Raw genomic sequence first — 14,091 nt, forward strand, 5'->3', positions numbered from 1 at the left:
GATAATTACAATTGGACTAGTCACCTGTACAAACAAAAAATGGATGCCCAAATTTCTCTGTTCTTTAAACTAAATAAGACAACAGAAAAAAGTCATTATCTTCCTAATTATGTCAGATTCTTAATGAGACAGAAAATAAATTATGTCATTGCTCAAGTCTGTGGGCTAGGCTGCAGTTTATACAGCCCCTTTGCAAAAAATCCACATGGATCCAGTCTCTCAGACCACTTCTCTCTGATTTACTGGAGCTCTTTGATTTCCTTCACAGCATTTTTGTACTGAAACTAGCATAAATTGTTATTTCCTTATCCTTCATCTCCTCAACTAACATTTCAGGTCTCTTGGGAAGAATAGATTGTTATATTTTTTGCTTATCCAGAAAACTGTTTTCTTGGCAAAATCTCCAGTCTTTCCCCTAATGAAAACATAAGCCTCTTCCTTTGCATTAATAATGAAGTCCCTTCCAGATATATTCCAGTACCTCTGAGCATCCTTTACACCAGTCGAAGACATTAAGTCAGTTATTTCTGTGTCATACCTGTTTAGTTCTCATTTTGGAATCTGGTGACAGATTGTTGTAGGTATAATGTGCCTGTGTGACTCCACAGAAAAGGACTGCAACAATACCTGATATTCAGAGAAAAAAACAGAGTTAGCTGCTTCTGTTTTCTTAAGTTTGCCAAAAGGCTGCATAAAAAAGCTAATTAGATGGTTAATAGCATTTTATAACAAAAGAACTTTAAGATATAGAATCATAGAATAGTTAGGGTCAGAAAGGACCTTAAGATTATTTAGTTCCAACCCCCCTGCCATAAGCAGGGATACCTCACAGTAAACCATGTCATCCAAGGCTTTGTCCAACCTGGCCTTGAACACCACCAGGCATGGAGTATGCATAATTTCCCTGGGCAACCTATTCCATTGCCTCACCACTCTAACAGTAAAGAACTTTCTCCTTATATCCAATCTAAACTTTCCTTGTTTAAGTTTTAACCCGTTACCCCTTGGCCTATCACTGCAATCCCTAATGAAGAGTCCCTCTCCAGCATCCCTATAGGCCCCCTTCAGATACTGAGGTCTCTATGCAGCCTTCTCTTCTCAAGGCTGAACAGCCCCAACTTTCTCAGCCTGTCTTCATATGGGAGGTGCTCCAGTCCCCTGATCATCCTCGTGGCCCTCCTCTGGACTTGTTCCAACAGTAACATGTCCTTTTTATGTTGAGGACACCAGAACTGCACACAATACTCCAAGTGAGGTCTCACAAGAGCAGAGTAGAGGGGCAGGATCACCTCCTTTGACCTGCTGGTCACGCTTTTGATGCAGCCCAGGATACGGTTGGCTTTCTGGGCTGTAAGTTCACACTGAAGCTGGCTCATGTTCATTTTCTCATCGACCAGCACCCCCAAGTCCTTCTCCACAGGGCTGCTCTGAATCTCTTCTCTGCCCAGCCTGCAGCTCTGCCTGAGATTGCTCTGACCCAGCTGTAGGACCTTGCACTTGGCATGGTTCTATAAGGCATCTTTCAAACAAACTAGATTTTTGTTTTTCTTTGCTAAAAGTCAGGAAGATCTTGAGTCTTCTACCTGGTCCATCACACATTCCACTGTTATGTATTTGGCTAAAACTGTAGAAAATTTCTTTTAATTAATACATGGTAGCATCTGACCATAATCTGACTGAGAAGCAAGACTAACATGATCATAACATAAAGGACTATTGGAAAATTTTGGCAGAGACTGAATAGGTGAGCCAAAAATAATTGTTACATTTAAATAAAATTTAATAGTGGTCCAGAATGACTGAAATCAGGACAAGTCATTTCAGTCTGTGTCTGATTTTTAGCCTTATCATAAACAGTGTGTAACTGTGTCAAGGCAGACAACACAACATTGCTTATAAAGTGTTACTATGGCAAGTGCGAGCTGAGCTGCATAGGATGACTAGGTCAATTTCTGTAGCCATGTGGTAGTAATTATACTTCCCAGCTTCTGGAAGGTCTTAAGGAGAAGGGCAGCAGGTTTGTTGGGAAAAATAACTTTGTATTGTAGTGATATTTCTTATTTTTTAAACCTTCCTCTCTGGCCCTGGTTTTAATTCACTAGAATCATTGAGTAACATCACTGTGATACAGTATTATAATTAAAGTAGCTGATATGAGTGTAACTACAATTTTGTGTCAGCTCTGGACACTGATAAGGCAGAAGGAGCCCACACAGGGAGAAAGTAGAAAACAAACAAGCAGAACGTATCACCAGTAATCGTACTTAAATGCCAATGGAGAAAGAAAGCTCTATGCTTTTCTTAAACTTGGGGCATGTCTACATAGATAATTATTTATGCAACAGCTCAGGGCTTGTTCGTGTCCATTCCCATCATCATTCCCCTGGAAACCCCCACATGCATTTCCTGAAGCATGTGGAGCTTGCAAGTTCTGCTCAGTTTCTGTCTAGTTTTGTGAAAAGAGCACAAGAGCAAAGACTGGTTTTACGCAAGACTAGACTGCAGTGTGATCACTGCACACCTGTGATCTCTGGGGTTCACACAGAGCAGTTTTCCACCATCCATCCCACAGTGCTTTAGTTCTTGTGCCTTTCAGCCCTTCTATTCACTGCTTCCCCTCTGAGCCCTAATTAGCATTTTAGTTCTGCTTCCTCATGGGCTGCTCTGCAAATTGTTAGCTCATAGGCCACTCACTTGTACTGGGATAACACTGAAGAATTCAAGGAAACACACTGAGGCAATAAAGGAAGCAAAAAGATACCCATCCAGGTTTAAGCAATATCCATCCTTGTAATATGCAGCACCTTTCTAGGCATTTATTGGGTTAAATTAGTATGAACTGAAATATATAAACCAGTACTGAAAGTAAAAAGCATGAAGTACAATTGTGAAAATAATCCCAGTCTGTGCCTTCAATCCTGGACTTGAAATTGGGTAAAGCTTCCTCCGTCTGCTCCAGGATAGTGACTCTCCTGAATTTACAAGGGCTGTCAAGAGAAGGCTCAGTGAGAGGGTAGAATCTCTACTGCTGCAGGCTTTAGCATGGCAAACCTGATATAAAACAATCTGCTACTTCAAAAGGATTAATAGAAGCAGGCCAGGCTTCACAGGGTCATAGGAAAAAATGGACAGTAATGTGCTGAGCAAGTATCAGAGGAAAGTGCTGGTGTCTCAGTAAGTTCTTTAACAGGTTTATCCTCCTCCCCTAAAGCATTGTATAGATAAGGAAACATGGCAAAGGAAAAATTTAGGCAATGCTGAAACTACTTCACTGGGGGGAGTGTGTGAATGTGTGTGTGTGTGCACGTGTGTACTACACATTGCCACATACCAGTTAAAGTAATTAGTACCTTACCATACCTTTCTCATATTTCTGCCTCTCTTTTGATTGCAAATCATGAAAGTATTGTCCAATAAAATCCAATTTCCTTTACTTGCAAGTCCCTCTTGTTTCTGGGAAGAACTGAAGCCTGGCATTAATATGCCTTTGATGGAAGAAAAAAAGTATGGAATACAAATTCTGAGATGAATTTGGCACAAGGGATAACTGCCATCAGAAAGAAAATGAGAAAGCAAATCTTTTTTTTTTTCCCCACAAACCACAGTGGACATCTTATTTGCTTCTGGGTTCTCTTTATATTGTAAATTTACCTGTACTACTTTTACAGAACACAGTCTTTGTAGCCAAGAGAAATTCCACTGAGCTTTAACTGCTGTGCCTTTGTTGCTTAATATTTATTTTCTTATGTCTGTTTTGATATTTATTTTTTGTAATTACACTAAGACTTTTCTTCACAATGTGGGGAGTAGTGAGATTGTTACTTCCTAAATACATTCCAGGAAGTTCATGTTATTCTGAGGTCTAATTATTCTCTTCAATGCATCTAAATCTTTTTTCTCAGTAAGTGTATTTGATTCTGCAGAACTGATGTGGGGAGTTTAAAAATTCTCAAGGCATTAATAATGTGCAATGGGATGCCCAAACAATGAAATTTCAGTAAAAAAAGATACAGCAATCAGTAATGTTGCTAAGTATCACTAGCTTTGGGCTCAGTAACAGAAATGGAGATAAGAGTTTCTGATTCAGTTTCCTCTAGATGAATCATCATGCCAAGTCTTGAATTTTTAATGTTGACTATTAAATTCCACTATGATTATAAAATGTTTTTTGACTGCTAAGAAACTGTTATTTATGAGTAGTGAGCAAACTGAGTGACATGAGGAATAAAATCGCCTAAATCTAATTTTACAATAGGAATAAATGATCTGAACCATGCAATTATGCAAGTGTAGAAACCAGATATCCTGTTTCCAGGGAAGACTGGGGAAATGCAGTGGAATATTTCAATTGCAGCAATTGAAGGCTGAATATGCACTAGCCATGCCTCTCAAAACGAATTGCTCATTAAAAGGCTTGGAGAAAATTGTGTGTAATGCATGGCCATAAAAATGATTACTTAAAAGTAATGACCAATTACATGTTAATGCAACAACAAAGGACAGAGAAGTACCTAAAGATGCAAACACAGAACTTTTTAGTTAGAAGGAAAAAACAACCTGCATTTCTTTGTAAGACTATCAAAGCTAGATTATAAAGTTAACTGGGTATCTAAATATTGTATGAATGGCATATGGCAGATTAATTAGGTAATTAAATTATTGCAGGCTTTCATTCATAGAGAAACAGGTAAGACCAAACATGATAATATTGAGATTGGAAACAGAAAGTATTTATTGGATGCAGGGAGGTGGATAAAGTGAGGTGGTCCTTTGACCTGTCTTTATTGCTCAGTGTTATAATTTTGGGATGTTGGAGACATAGCTCACATTTTCAGTGCTGTCACATTGTTTCATTTTTAAGTGGCAAATTTGGCAATTACTAAGATACTTAGTACTATAATTGCTGATTTATTTAATTACTAACCTAAAATAAGCAGGGAACATTTTTAATGGAAATATGCGATTGCTTGTTAAGTGCAATACAGCTGCTTGTGTTTATTAGTGAAGTTAGTGAATTTTTTCACTAATTCACAAAAAATGGTTATAGTCATGGTAAACTTTCATTTGCAGCTCAGCCTTTTTGAAAAGGTTTTATTAGAAATAAAATCCTAACATTTTATTATTTTTTCTTCTTGTAACACAGAGAAATAGTGATAGGTTGTTAATACAATTAGAGAAATCATTCAAATGTTACTTTTGCCAAATACTTGTAGTTGAAACTGTTGTTAGAACAAAAGCTTGTAATATCAAAAGATAATATAGGATAAAGGAGTAACTTGTATTTTTAAAAGCATTTTGCTGGTGGTGTGAACATTAGCATGATGAGAAAATGAACATGAGCCGGCAGTGTGCGCTTGCAGACCAGAAAGCCAACCGTATCCTGGGCTGCATCAAAAGGAGCGTGACCAGCAGGTCGAAGGAGGTGATCCTGCCCCTCTACTCTGCTCCCATGAGACCTCACTTGGAGTATTGTGTGCAGTTCTGCTGTCCTCATCATAGAAAGAACATGGAACTGTTGGAACAAGTCCAGAGGAGGCCATGAGGATGATCAGGGACTGGAGCACCTCCCATATGAAGACAGGCTGAGAAAGTTGGGGCTGTTCAGCCTTGAGAAGAGAAGGCTGCATGGAGACCTCATAGCAGCCTTCCAGTATCTGAAGGGGGCCTACAGGGATGCTGGGGAGGGACTATTCATTAGGGACTGTAGTGATAGGACAAGGGGTAATGGGCTGAAACTTAAGCAGCAGAGGTTTAGATTGGATATAAGGAAGAAATTCTTTACTGTTAGGGTGGTGAGGTACTGGAATGGGTTGCCCAGGGAGGTTGTGAATGCTCCATCCCTGGCAGTGTTCAAGGCCAGGCTGGACAAAGCCTTGGATGACATGGTTTACTGTGAGGTATCCCTGCTTATGGCAGGGGGGTTGGAACTAGATGATCTTGAGGTCCTTTGCAACCCTAACTATTCTATGATTCTATGATAGTGTAAGCATTAATTTACAAGAGTTAATCTAAAAACAATTCCTATGTTGTCTCCAAAAGACAAATCTTGGTTAGGATAATTTTACAAATAGGCAAAATATAACATACTTTTCAAGCATGCATTCAAAATATAACATTGCTTTTCAGTATCTAGTGCTAAGAGAGAAACTGTAAAAAGGTCTGTCTTTTGTCATAGAAGGCCAGCCGGTTCGGTGTGTTTTTAATGCAAACCTGGAAGTGGCTGTCCACAATTTAAACTTCAGAATTTGCTAATCTAAGAGAATAAAACTGACATTATGTTTCCAGCCGTCAGGTCTTCAAGTAGTAAAAAAAAAAGGAACTCAGGACGAACAAACGATCCAACCTCCATCTAACAAGGGAGTGGATGAAATGTGTAACTCCATTTGAAAAGATCCATAGGTAAACTGACTGACTTTCATCCCAAATTTGAAGCATTCCAGAGCTTCAGAGATGCATTTTTAATGATGCACAATATTCTGCAAATGCCACAGTAAAGCAAGCAACAAAAACTAGTATTTCATCAGTGACAATGAAATATGTGAAAAAGAGAATAATGAGTATTGGGTAATAGAGAAATTATTTAAGTCAGATAACATTTACTTTGGAGTCACATTTATGTCAGAGTATCCCTACAGCAGTTACTGGGCATATCCCAGCGCATACTGATTTTGTGAGTGGCAGGAAATGAGGCACTGTGTTCTGCATCAAATTGTTGCAATAATAAGGCTATAAACCCAGTAGCAACAATATCCCTATTTAGTCTGTTTTCACTGAGGGTATGAAGTGTGACAAATCATTTTCTTGATACTAAAGCAAAGATTTAAGGCTTCTTTCACCAGATCTGCACCAATGCAGAACCGAAGCTGGTCCTTTGTTCATGAAGCTTTTATCTCTGGAGTTGTCTGAGATTGATTTTATGTTGAAGTGACTTAAAGCAACAAAAGGCAGAGCTGAGAGAGTTTTTTAGGCCCTTGTATGGGGACCAATCATTGGTATCGAACCTGGCTGCTTCAAGCGAGACCTGAGTTTCAGTGTTGTACTGTTGTAACCAGAAATGAATTGCTGAATTCAATTTGGATTGGAACGCCTATGCTGAGACATAACAGGTTTTATTCTAGATACACTGAATGCTTACCTGTTTATCCTGAACCTATTCACTAGCAGTAAGGCTTCACTGCTATGCAACTGATCATTTATCTCAGTTAGAGCTCCATGCTGGAATATGTACTTTTCTCTAAAAAACACCTTTCTCTTTTCCTCTTACTGTCCTAGAAGGATATCCTTACAACAGGACCTAAATTAGTCAAAGCCAAGCACTAGCTCAAATATGAGCATAGTCTGGTCAAGTGATGCTGTTGAATGGGATGACTGAAACTACACATGGGGTTGGATCTAGCGTATATGTCACCATAGGATGTCTAGAGCTTTCTCCGAAGTAAAGAGTCCACCTGAGTTTAGAGCCATCTCTGAAGGTCTGGAGGCAAGTAACAGATTAGTACCTCATAACAATCTAGCCCAATTGTCACCTGAATCTACACAGCAGTCCAAATGCTATCTACTTCTCTATGAATAGATATCTAAGAATAGCTAATATCTATCTAATTAGACCTAAATTTCATCCTTTTTTCCTAGGATGGTAGAACTACAGTTTATAAGATGTCCACTTGCTCTGCTCTCCATTTGTATTTTATTTTAAAAATCTGCAAGCTAAACAAGTGAGCTTCACCACCTACTATACTTACACAAAACCAGTATAGTCTGTTATTTACAAATCATGACATACTTCAATATTAGACTTCAAACAACTCATAGTGATTGAAGAACTAGTGTGGAAGGCACTCTAAGAATAAATTATTTTGCAATTTTATTACTTAACAGCTACAGGGAAATATCTATGTCTAGTGTTAATCTTTTGAAGTTCATTTAGAATTAACAGAGAAAACACAGTATCCAAAGAAAATGAAGATGAGTATAAGCATAAGTGTGCAATGGATCAAGTTAATTTTTGAAGCAAGTCTAGTGAAGTTAAAAGACTACAAACTAGGAATGTAGTTAATTGAATAGAGTGGCCAAGCAGTGTTGCATGGTTATGATGCACTCTTACTTCTAATAATTGCTTTTGAGAATAAATACACTTGTCTGTAAAATTAGATGTATGCATTAAGAGAGACAGAGAGAGTAAGCTGAAATGATAGTCAGTGAATTAATAGCTGTGTTCAGAAGGATAACAGGCTTTTCCCTGGGCTCCCCACACCTTCTGCAACAGGTACTTCATACATAACATACCAATGTGGGAGACTGCACACAGTAACTGCATTTTCACAGATTTCTTAACCAGTACAGTAATTCTGCTGAACTGGATGTTTAAAGTAATATTTTGAAAGGAGGGGAGTTCGAGCTATTTCATATGAGACTGAGAGATGAGAGCAATATAAAACTTGGTTAAACCAGACAACTAAAAATAATCACTCTAAAGTGTAGTGTTAGCACAGGGCTAATAAAATCAATGCATTTGCAAAACACAACTTTGAACTTCTGAAGCTACAAAAAAGGCTCCATGAGTTTTTTTTTTCCCACTCTAACAGCTTCCAACAAAAGCCTTTCACAGAAACTAAATGAGAAAGACTCAACTGATGAAACTTTCAAGGTTAAACTTTGCCTTCTCACAAAAGTATGATTAAACAATCTGCACCTGAAACTCAGAACACACCCATGGAAAAAAGGCTCGTGACAGACTCAAAAGGACTTGATACGTTTCCTTGAATTTGTGTGTTGGCAGAGCACTTCTGCTTTTTATGTCTACATCAAGTCCTTTATTTATAAGAAATAGATAAATTTCCCAACAATTTCCTATTTTTTTGCTTAAGTTAGAACTTTACTCTGATTCCAGTCTCTTTCTTTGGCTCTTCCTCTGTTAATTTAAAATTCCTTCCCATCTGTGGTATTTAAAAATTAATTTTTTTCTTTCAGATATTTTATAGATTGCAAAAGAAAAGAGAAAGGAATAGCTCTTCAGAGTGATTACCAGAAGAGACTATGCTGTCTGTCATCACATTTGCAATAGACAAAAAAGTCAAGCCAATTATTTTTTGACTGGACATACAGTCTGTTCCTATGCTCAAGAAATGGAAATTACCTTTGGTGCAGGCTGTGAAATATATTAGTGTTTCCCTTACAAATCCACTTTTTGGATATAATGTATAACTTCTCAATTGTGCACTTACTGAAACACAGCATGCTTATTCTCTTCTAGGAATGTATTTTTAAACAGACTTTCCTTGGATGTCATTGGATTAGGAAGTCAATACCCCCAGTTAAAGGGCAAGTGATTATCTATCATCCTTCTTTGCTTCCATTTTTGTGTAGTAATCAAGTCATATTTTTAAGGCCTTGTTGTGGTTTAACCCCAGCTGGCAACTGAGAGCTAACCCCCACATAGCTGCTCACTCACCTTGCCTTGGTGGGATGGGGAAGGAGTAAAAGTGAGAAAACTCATGGGTTCAGATAAAGGCAGTTTAATAGGTAAAGCAAAAGCTGTGCACACAAATCAAGCAAGGAATTAATTTGTTGCTTCCATCAGCAGGCCGGTGTTCAGCCATCTTCAGGAAAGCAGGCTCCATCATGCATAATGGTGACTTGGGAAGAGAGACACCATCACTTCAACTGTCTTCCCCCTTACCTCTTCTCCCCCCCAGCTTTATATGCTAGGATATAACATCATATGGTATGGGATATCTCTTAGATCAGTTGGGGTCAGCTGTCCTGGTTGTGTCCCCTCTCAAGTCCCTGTGCACTCCCAGCCTACTTGATGACAGCGTGGGGTGAGGAGCAGAAAGGCCTTGGCTGTCTGTAACCACTGCTCAGCAATAACAAAAACATTCCTGAATTATCAACACTGTTTCCAGCACAAATCCAAACCACAGCCCTATACCAGCTATCCAGGCAAAACCAGCACAGAGCTGTTAAAACAGAAAATGGACTTTTATTTCAGCTGGTATTGGATTTTCATCCATGTCATGAAATATCACTCTTTTATTTGGTTCATGTGCCCCTCTTTTTATTCATTGGCCTGAAGATTTTGGCAGTAAGCAGGATGCAAAATTGTCTATTTAATAAGGCAAAGTTGCCTAAGATGCAGAAGTTAATATCCATTCAGAAATAGTAAGATTGTATGGCTAATATTAAAAAAGTAATATGCTGGCTCCATAAAAGCCAGTAAAAATACAACTGTTGACTTCAAAGAACTTTGAACAATTTTGCAAACAAAACAGCATAGGCTGCATTAACACTCCATTAAGTAGTTTTCTTCCCCTGCCTTTCCCTGACTTTAATTAGAGCACTAGATTTCAGAGGTGACAGCATCAAGAACATTAAAATGACCAGGGTCTTACTAACTTTGTTCTTTCAAATCAAACTATGCAACAGGTTGCCGTCTAGGTAAACTATACCCATTTTCAGTTTTTGCCTAAACTCCTGTGGACTATGTAATGCAGTCCCTGGGTATGTACTTGACTGTGATTGTACAACTCCTTTCTCAGTGTTAATGAAATACCAATCAGATTGCACGTCTTTCTGCCTGTTACTGGGACATGACTGTACCCCTCCTGCTGCAAAAGGTGTTTATATAGATGCACTGAACAAGGTGATTTAAGAAAAAACCCCAAAACAAAACCAAAAACCATCCAGAGATAGCTGCAATCCACTGGCAGTGTTGAGGATGGCCCTGTCCAATGTTTAGTCATTGACGAAAAAAGGAGAGACCAGGACAGGCAGTGCATGCAGAGCAGCACACAGTCTTCTGACAGTCACATGGCACTACATATTTGCTCCCTTGTACTTACCAACATCTTTGGTCCTATAGCTGGGCAGAAAATAGTGGGATTCATAGTGGCATAGTGGGACTAATAAGAATGGGACAATGTAAGGAACATAAGCAAGAAAGACCGAGGTCTTTAGCCTGATCTAGTAAGTCTGTCTGGAAGAGCTATTTAGCATCTCTACAGATTTGTTCTTAAAGATGAAACTATCTTCAATATAGTAACTCTGTTTTAAAATCTTTATGTATCATGTCATGCCCAAAATAGATGTACCATTTTTCCGTACTACCGGCATATTATGAAACTGCTTTTTTCAGTATGATGCAACACTTACCTGTAAGACCAGCAGCTTCTGCTGACAAGAAGGCACTCCAGGACAGGAGGAAAAACAGACCTGTTTCCAACATAGGAAACTCACACAGCTTTGTAAATTTTGTCAAGTGAGAAAAGATTACTAAGGAAAAATAAAATCCCAAATGTTTTCTAAGTGAAAATTGCCCCCAACCTGATAAAGGATGAAAGAAAGCAAGCTAACCCCCTACACCACCTATACATGTTGAGTTCAGGAAAAACTGCACGCCTTCTAAATTACCTTAAAGAGGAAAATCCAGTGGAGGTTTTAAACAGGTGAATTTTACAAGTCACCTATTTCAAGTACTTTTGTGAGTTCTGAATTAATGCCTCACTGGTTGCATTTGATATTCTTCGCCCAGGAAAAAGGGAAGGTAAGTAATTTTTTTCCAGTTTTGTAAACAAACTGGCATTTATTTACCTTTGCATCAATGCAAGAAACATGAAAACCACTGCTCTTTCTACAGCTGTATTTTACAGTAAATACAGTAAAAATGCAGGACAACAGATATGTCTTTTATTTCTAACTTAGATAAACTGACTGACTGGCTTTGCAGCCTAGTGTTTTAACCTCAAAATACTTCAAAGCACTTCCCTAAAAATTTAATTATTTATAAATAGTAAAATAAAGACCAGATTCTTGCCTAATGTTGAAAAAAAAATCTTTGTGGCTTCTGACAAATGAAATTCCCTGGCAATTAATGATTTGATGATTTGTTTGAGAAATCTTGAATCACCAGAGGAAAGGTTAAGGCTCACACTAAGGATGCTCAGCCTTAGGTATCACACATTTTTTTGAACATCTATAGATTTTCTTTCTGAAAACAAACCGTAAAGGATATTAAAGCTGTGACAATAGCATAAGAAGATCCCATGGCAAATGATCCAGCAAAGATTCCCAAGAAATTTCCCACTGACTGGAAGAAAGCAGCAGCATCAAATGTGTTAGGATTCTCCTTAGGACTGTAAATGGATATGGAGCTGAAAAGAAAATGAAGGGATGGGGGAGAGGGAGAGAAAAGAGAATAATGAAGTCAATCACATTGTTATGGTTTTGGAATGAATAATTGAAAATGGACATTTTAGGGACTCAAAATGCAAAACTAGGCTTCTCTCTCTCAAGGCTTCTTGTCTCTCTTAATGCATAATGGCAGATTGGAGAGCAAAGCAGTTGGAGACTAGAGGGGTGGATGGACCAGTTTATTTTCAAGGTATCACAGTGGAAATCAATAGTCTACTGCCAGTCAGCAAACATTTTTGTTCTAGAAGTGCCATAAAGAATATTGTTTCTAGGCCAACTAAAGATTAAAAGGTGGTAGGTGTTTAAGAAAATTGCAGGGAACGTAAATAACTTTGAATTATTTATTGGTCGTATGTCTTCAGAGCGGTTACATATTCACAAATATTCTTGATGAAAAGAGCAGCTTTATGGCTGAGGCTCAAATGGGTGACACAAATCACAGTAGGTACCAAATCTGCACAGCAATCTTGTCATAAACCATCTAATAGTTCCCTTCTTGGTATAAATAGAGCTTCATAAATAGAGCTGAAACCCTATCAGGAGCTCAGCAGTAGGAAACCTTGTGGACAGAATGAATGTTGTCTCACAGAAAGAAACTGCTGCAGTTGGCAAAGGTCACCTTCTGTATCCCAGCCCTCGGTACAGCCATTAAGAGTACTTCTGAATGGGAAATGATGCTACCAAAGGGAAGGCTGTGCACTAAAGCATTTTTCAGTTTCAGAGCTGTTACTTGCCTCTAGTCAGTTTTTGCCCAGAATACTAGTAACACAGAGTATGTATGCCTTTTTTCTTGTCAAAACATTAAATTTATCAGACACAAAATAGTTCTAAGCCTCCCAAACTAATTGAGCAACATTTTAGATCTTTGTGGTTTTGTTGCTTTCAATACTGTAGGTCTTTTATGTTCGTTGTCAAAGAAAATGTAGTCAGCTTGGCATTGGATTCGAGAAAGCAGCTTGGATTGCTGGCAAATGATTGGTATTTTAAGCATTAAAAATTTAGAATTTTAAAAATGGTTTGAATATTTTAAGCTCTTGCATATTAAGACTCTGATCCCTGCAGTCTGATGTCTTCCATCTGGAGATGAGGTTTGGAGATGAAGCTCTTTATGGAGGATTTTCTAAAAAGTTGCATTCATTTAGGAATGATGAAGACATGTGAAAACAGATCTTATGCTTTCAGTCTGTAAAAAAGGCACAAGGATTCTAAAGACATATGGTGGAGCACAACTAAAAATGACTGGTGAACACTTATCCTTTACAACAGTGTCCTGTGGGGAGAAGAGGGGAGTGAGAGAGTGGCTGTATGTTCTGAGCTACTGGCTGGGCTTAAACCACATCAAACAGAAATTACTTAGCACCAAAATCTGGTATCTCCAGTTATGCTGATTAACACCACTACAAAAAATAGTGAGATGATTTGTAGGAGACAGTGTTATTAATGTAAGTACACAAAATATGTTTCCCAGAGGAAATGCTAATTAACAACATGTTCTATCTAGATTCTCAGTTCTCTTTCAATCATGACTCTTAGATCAGGGGTCAGTTATAATTCTTTGCTTCTCTTGCTTTCTGATGATTCTTCAAGTGTTTATCATCTCTGTCCTACTCAAAATGTATTGCTTTAGACCCCATATGAAATAAAGAATTGTATTAAGCCATAGATACATTCTGTAAACCGAAATGCTATCAGCTGTGACATGGTATCTCTGTAGTCTAATTTACTAAGTGTATTTTGTATACTTAGGGAGGGCTTTGGTTTAGTCAGGTATTTAAAGTTGAAACTATTTGGTAGTGTAGCTGGAACTCTAAGACCTAAAACTCTGAGGTATCTTTTGACAGCAAAGCAGCCTCTTGGTTCTCTGATTTGCCCCTGATAAGTATACAGGTGCTGTTCTATATT

At 38.2% G+C, this 14,091-nt stretch overlaps 1 protein-coding gene across 1 annotated transcript in view; it reads right to left on the bottom strand.

Annotated features, from left to right (window-relative positions):
- The window catches only part of SLC9A9 (solute carrier family 9 member A9), a 195,908-nt gene that overhangs the window by 105,848 nt on the left and 75,969 nt on the right, over window positions 1-14,091 (bottom strand). The window contains exons 7-9 of the mRNA XM_005147023.4: window positions 12,011-12,149; window positions 11,152-11,257; window positions 539-627 (exon numbers count right to left, since the gene is read on the bottom strand). Coding sequence (XP_005147080.2) covers window positions 539-627; window positions 11,152-11,257; window positions 12,011-12,149 — 334 coding nt within the window. The remainder of the gene's footprint in view (window positions 1-538; window positions 628-11,151; window positions 11,258-12,010; window positions 12,150-14,091) is intronic.

This window comes from Melopsittacus undulatus, chromosome 6 (assembly GCF_012275295.1).
Source record: "Melopsittacus undulatus isolate bMelUnd1 chromosome 6, bMelUnd1.mat.Z, whole genome shotgun sequence".
NCBI lineage: Eukaryota > Metazoa > Chordata > Aves > Psittaciformes > Psittaculidae > Melopsittacus > Melopsittacus undulatus.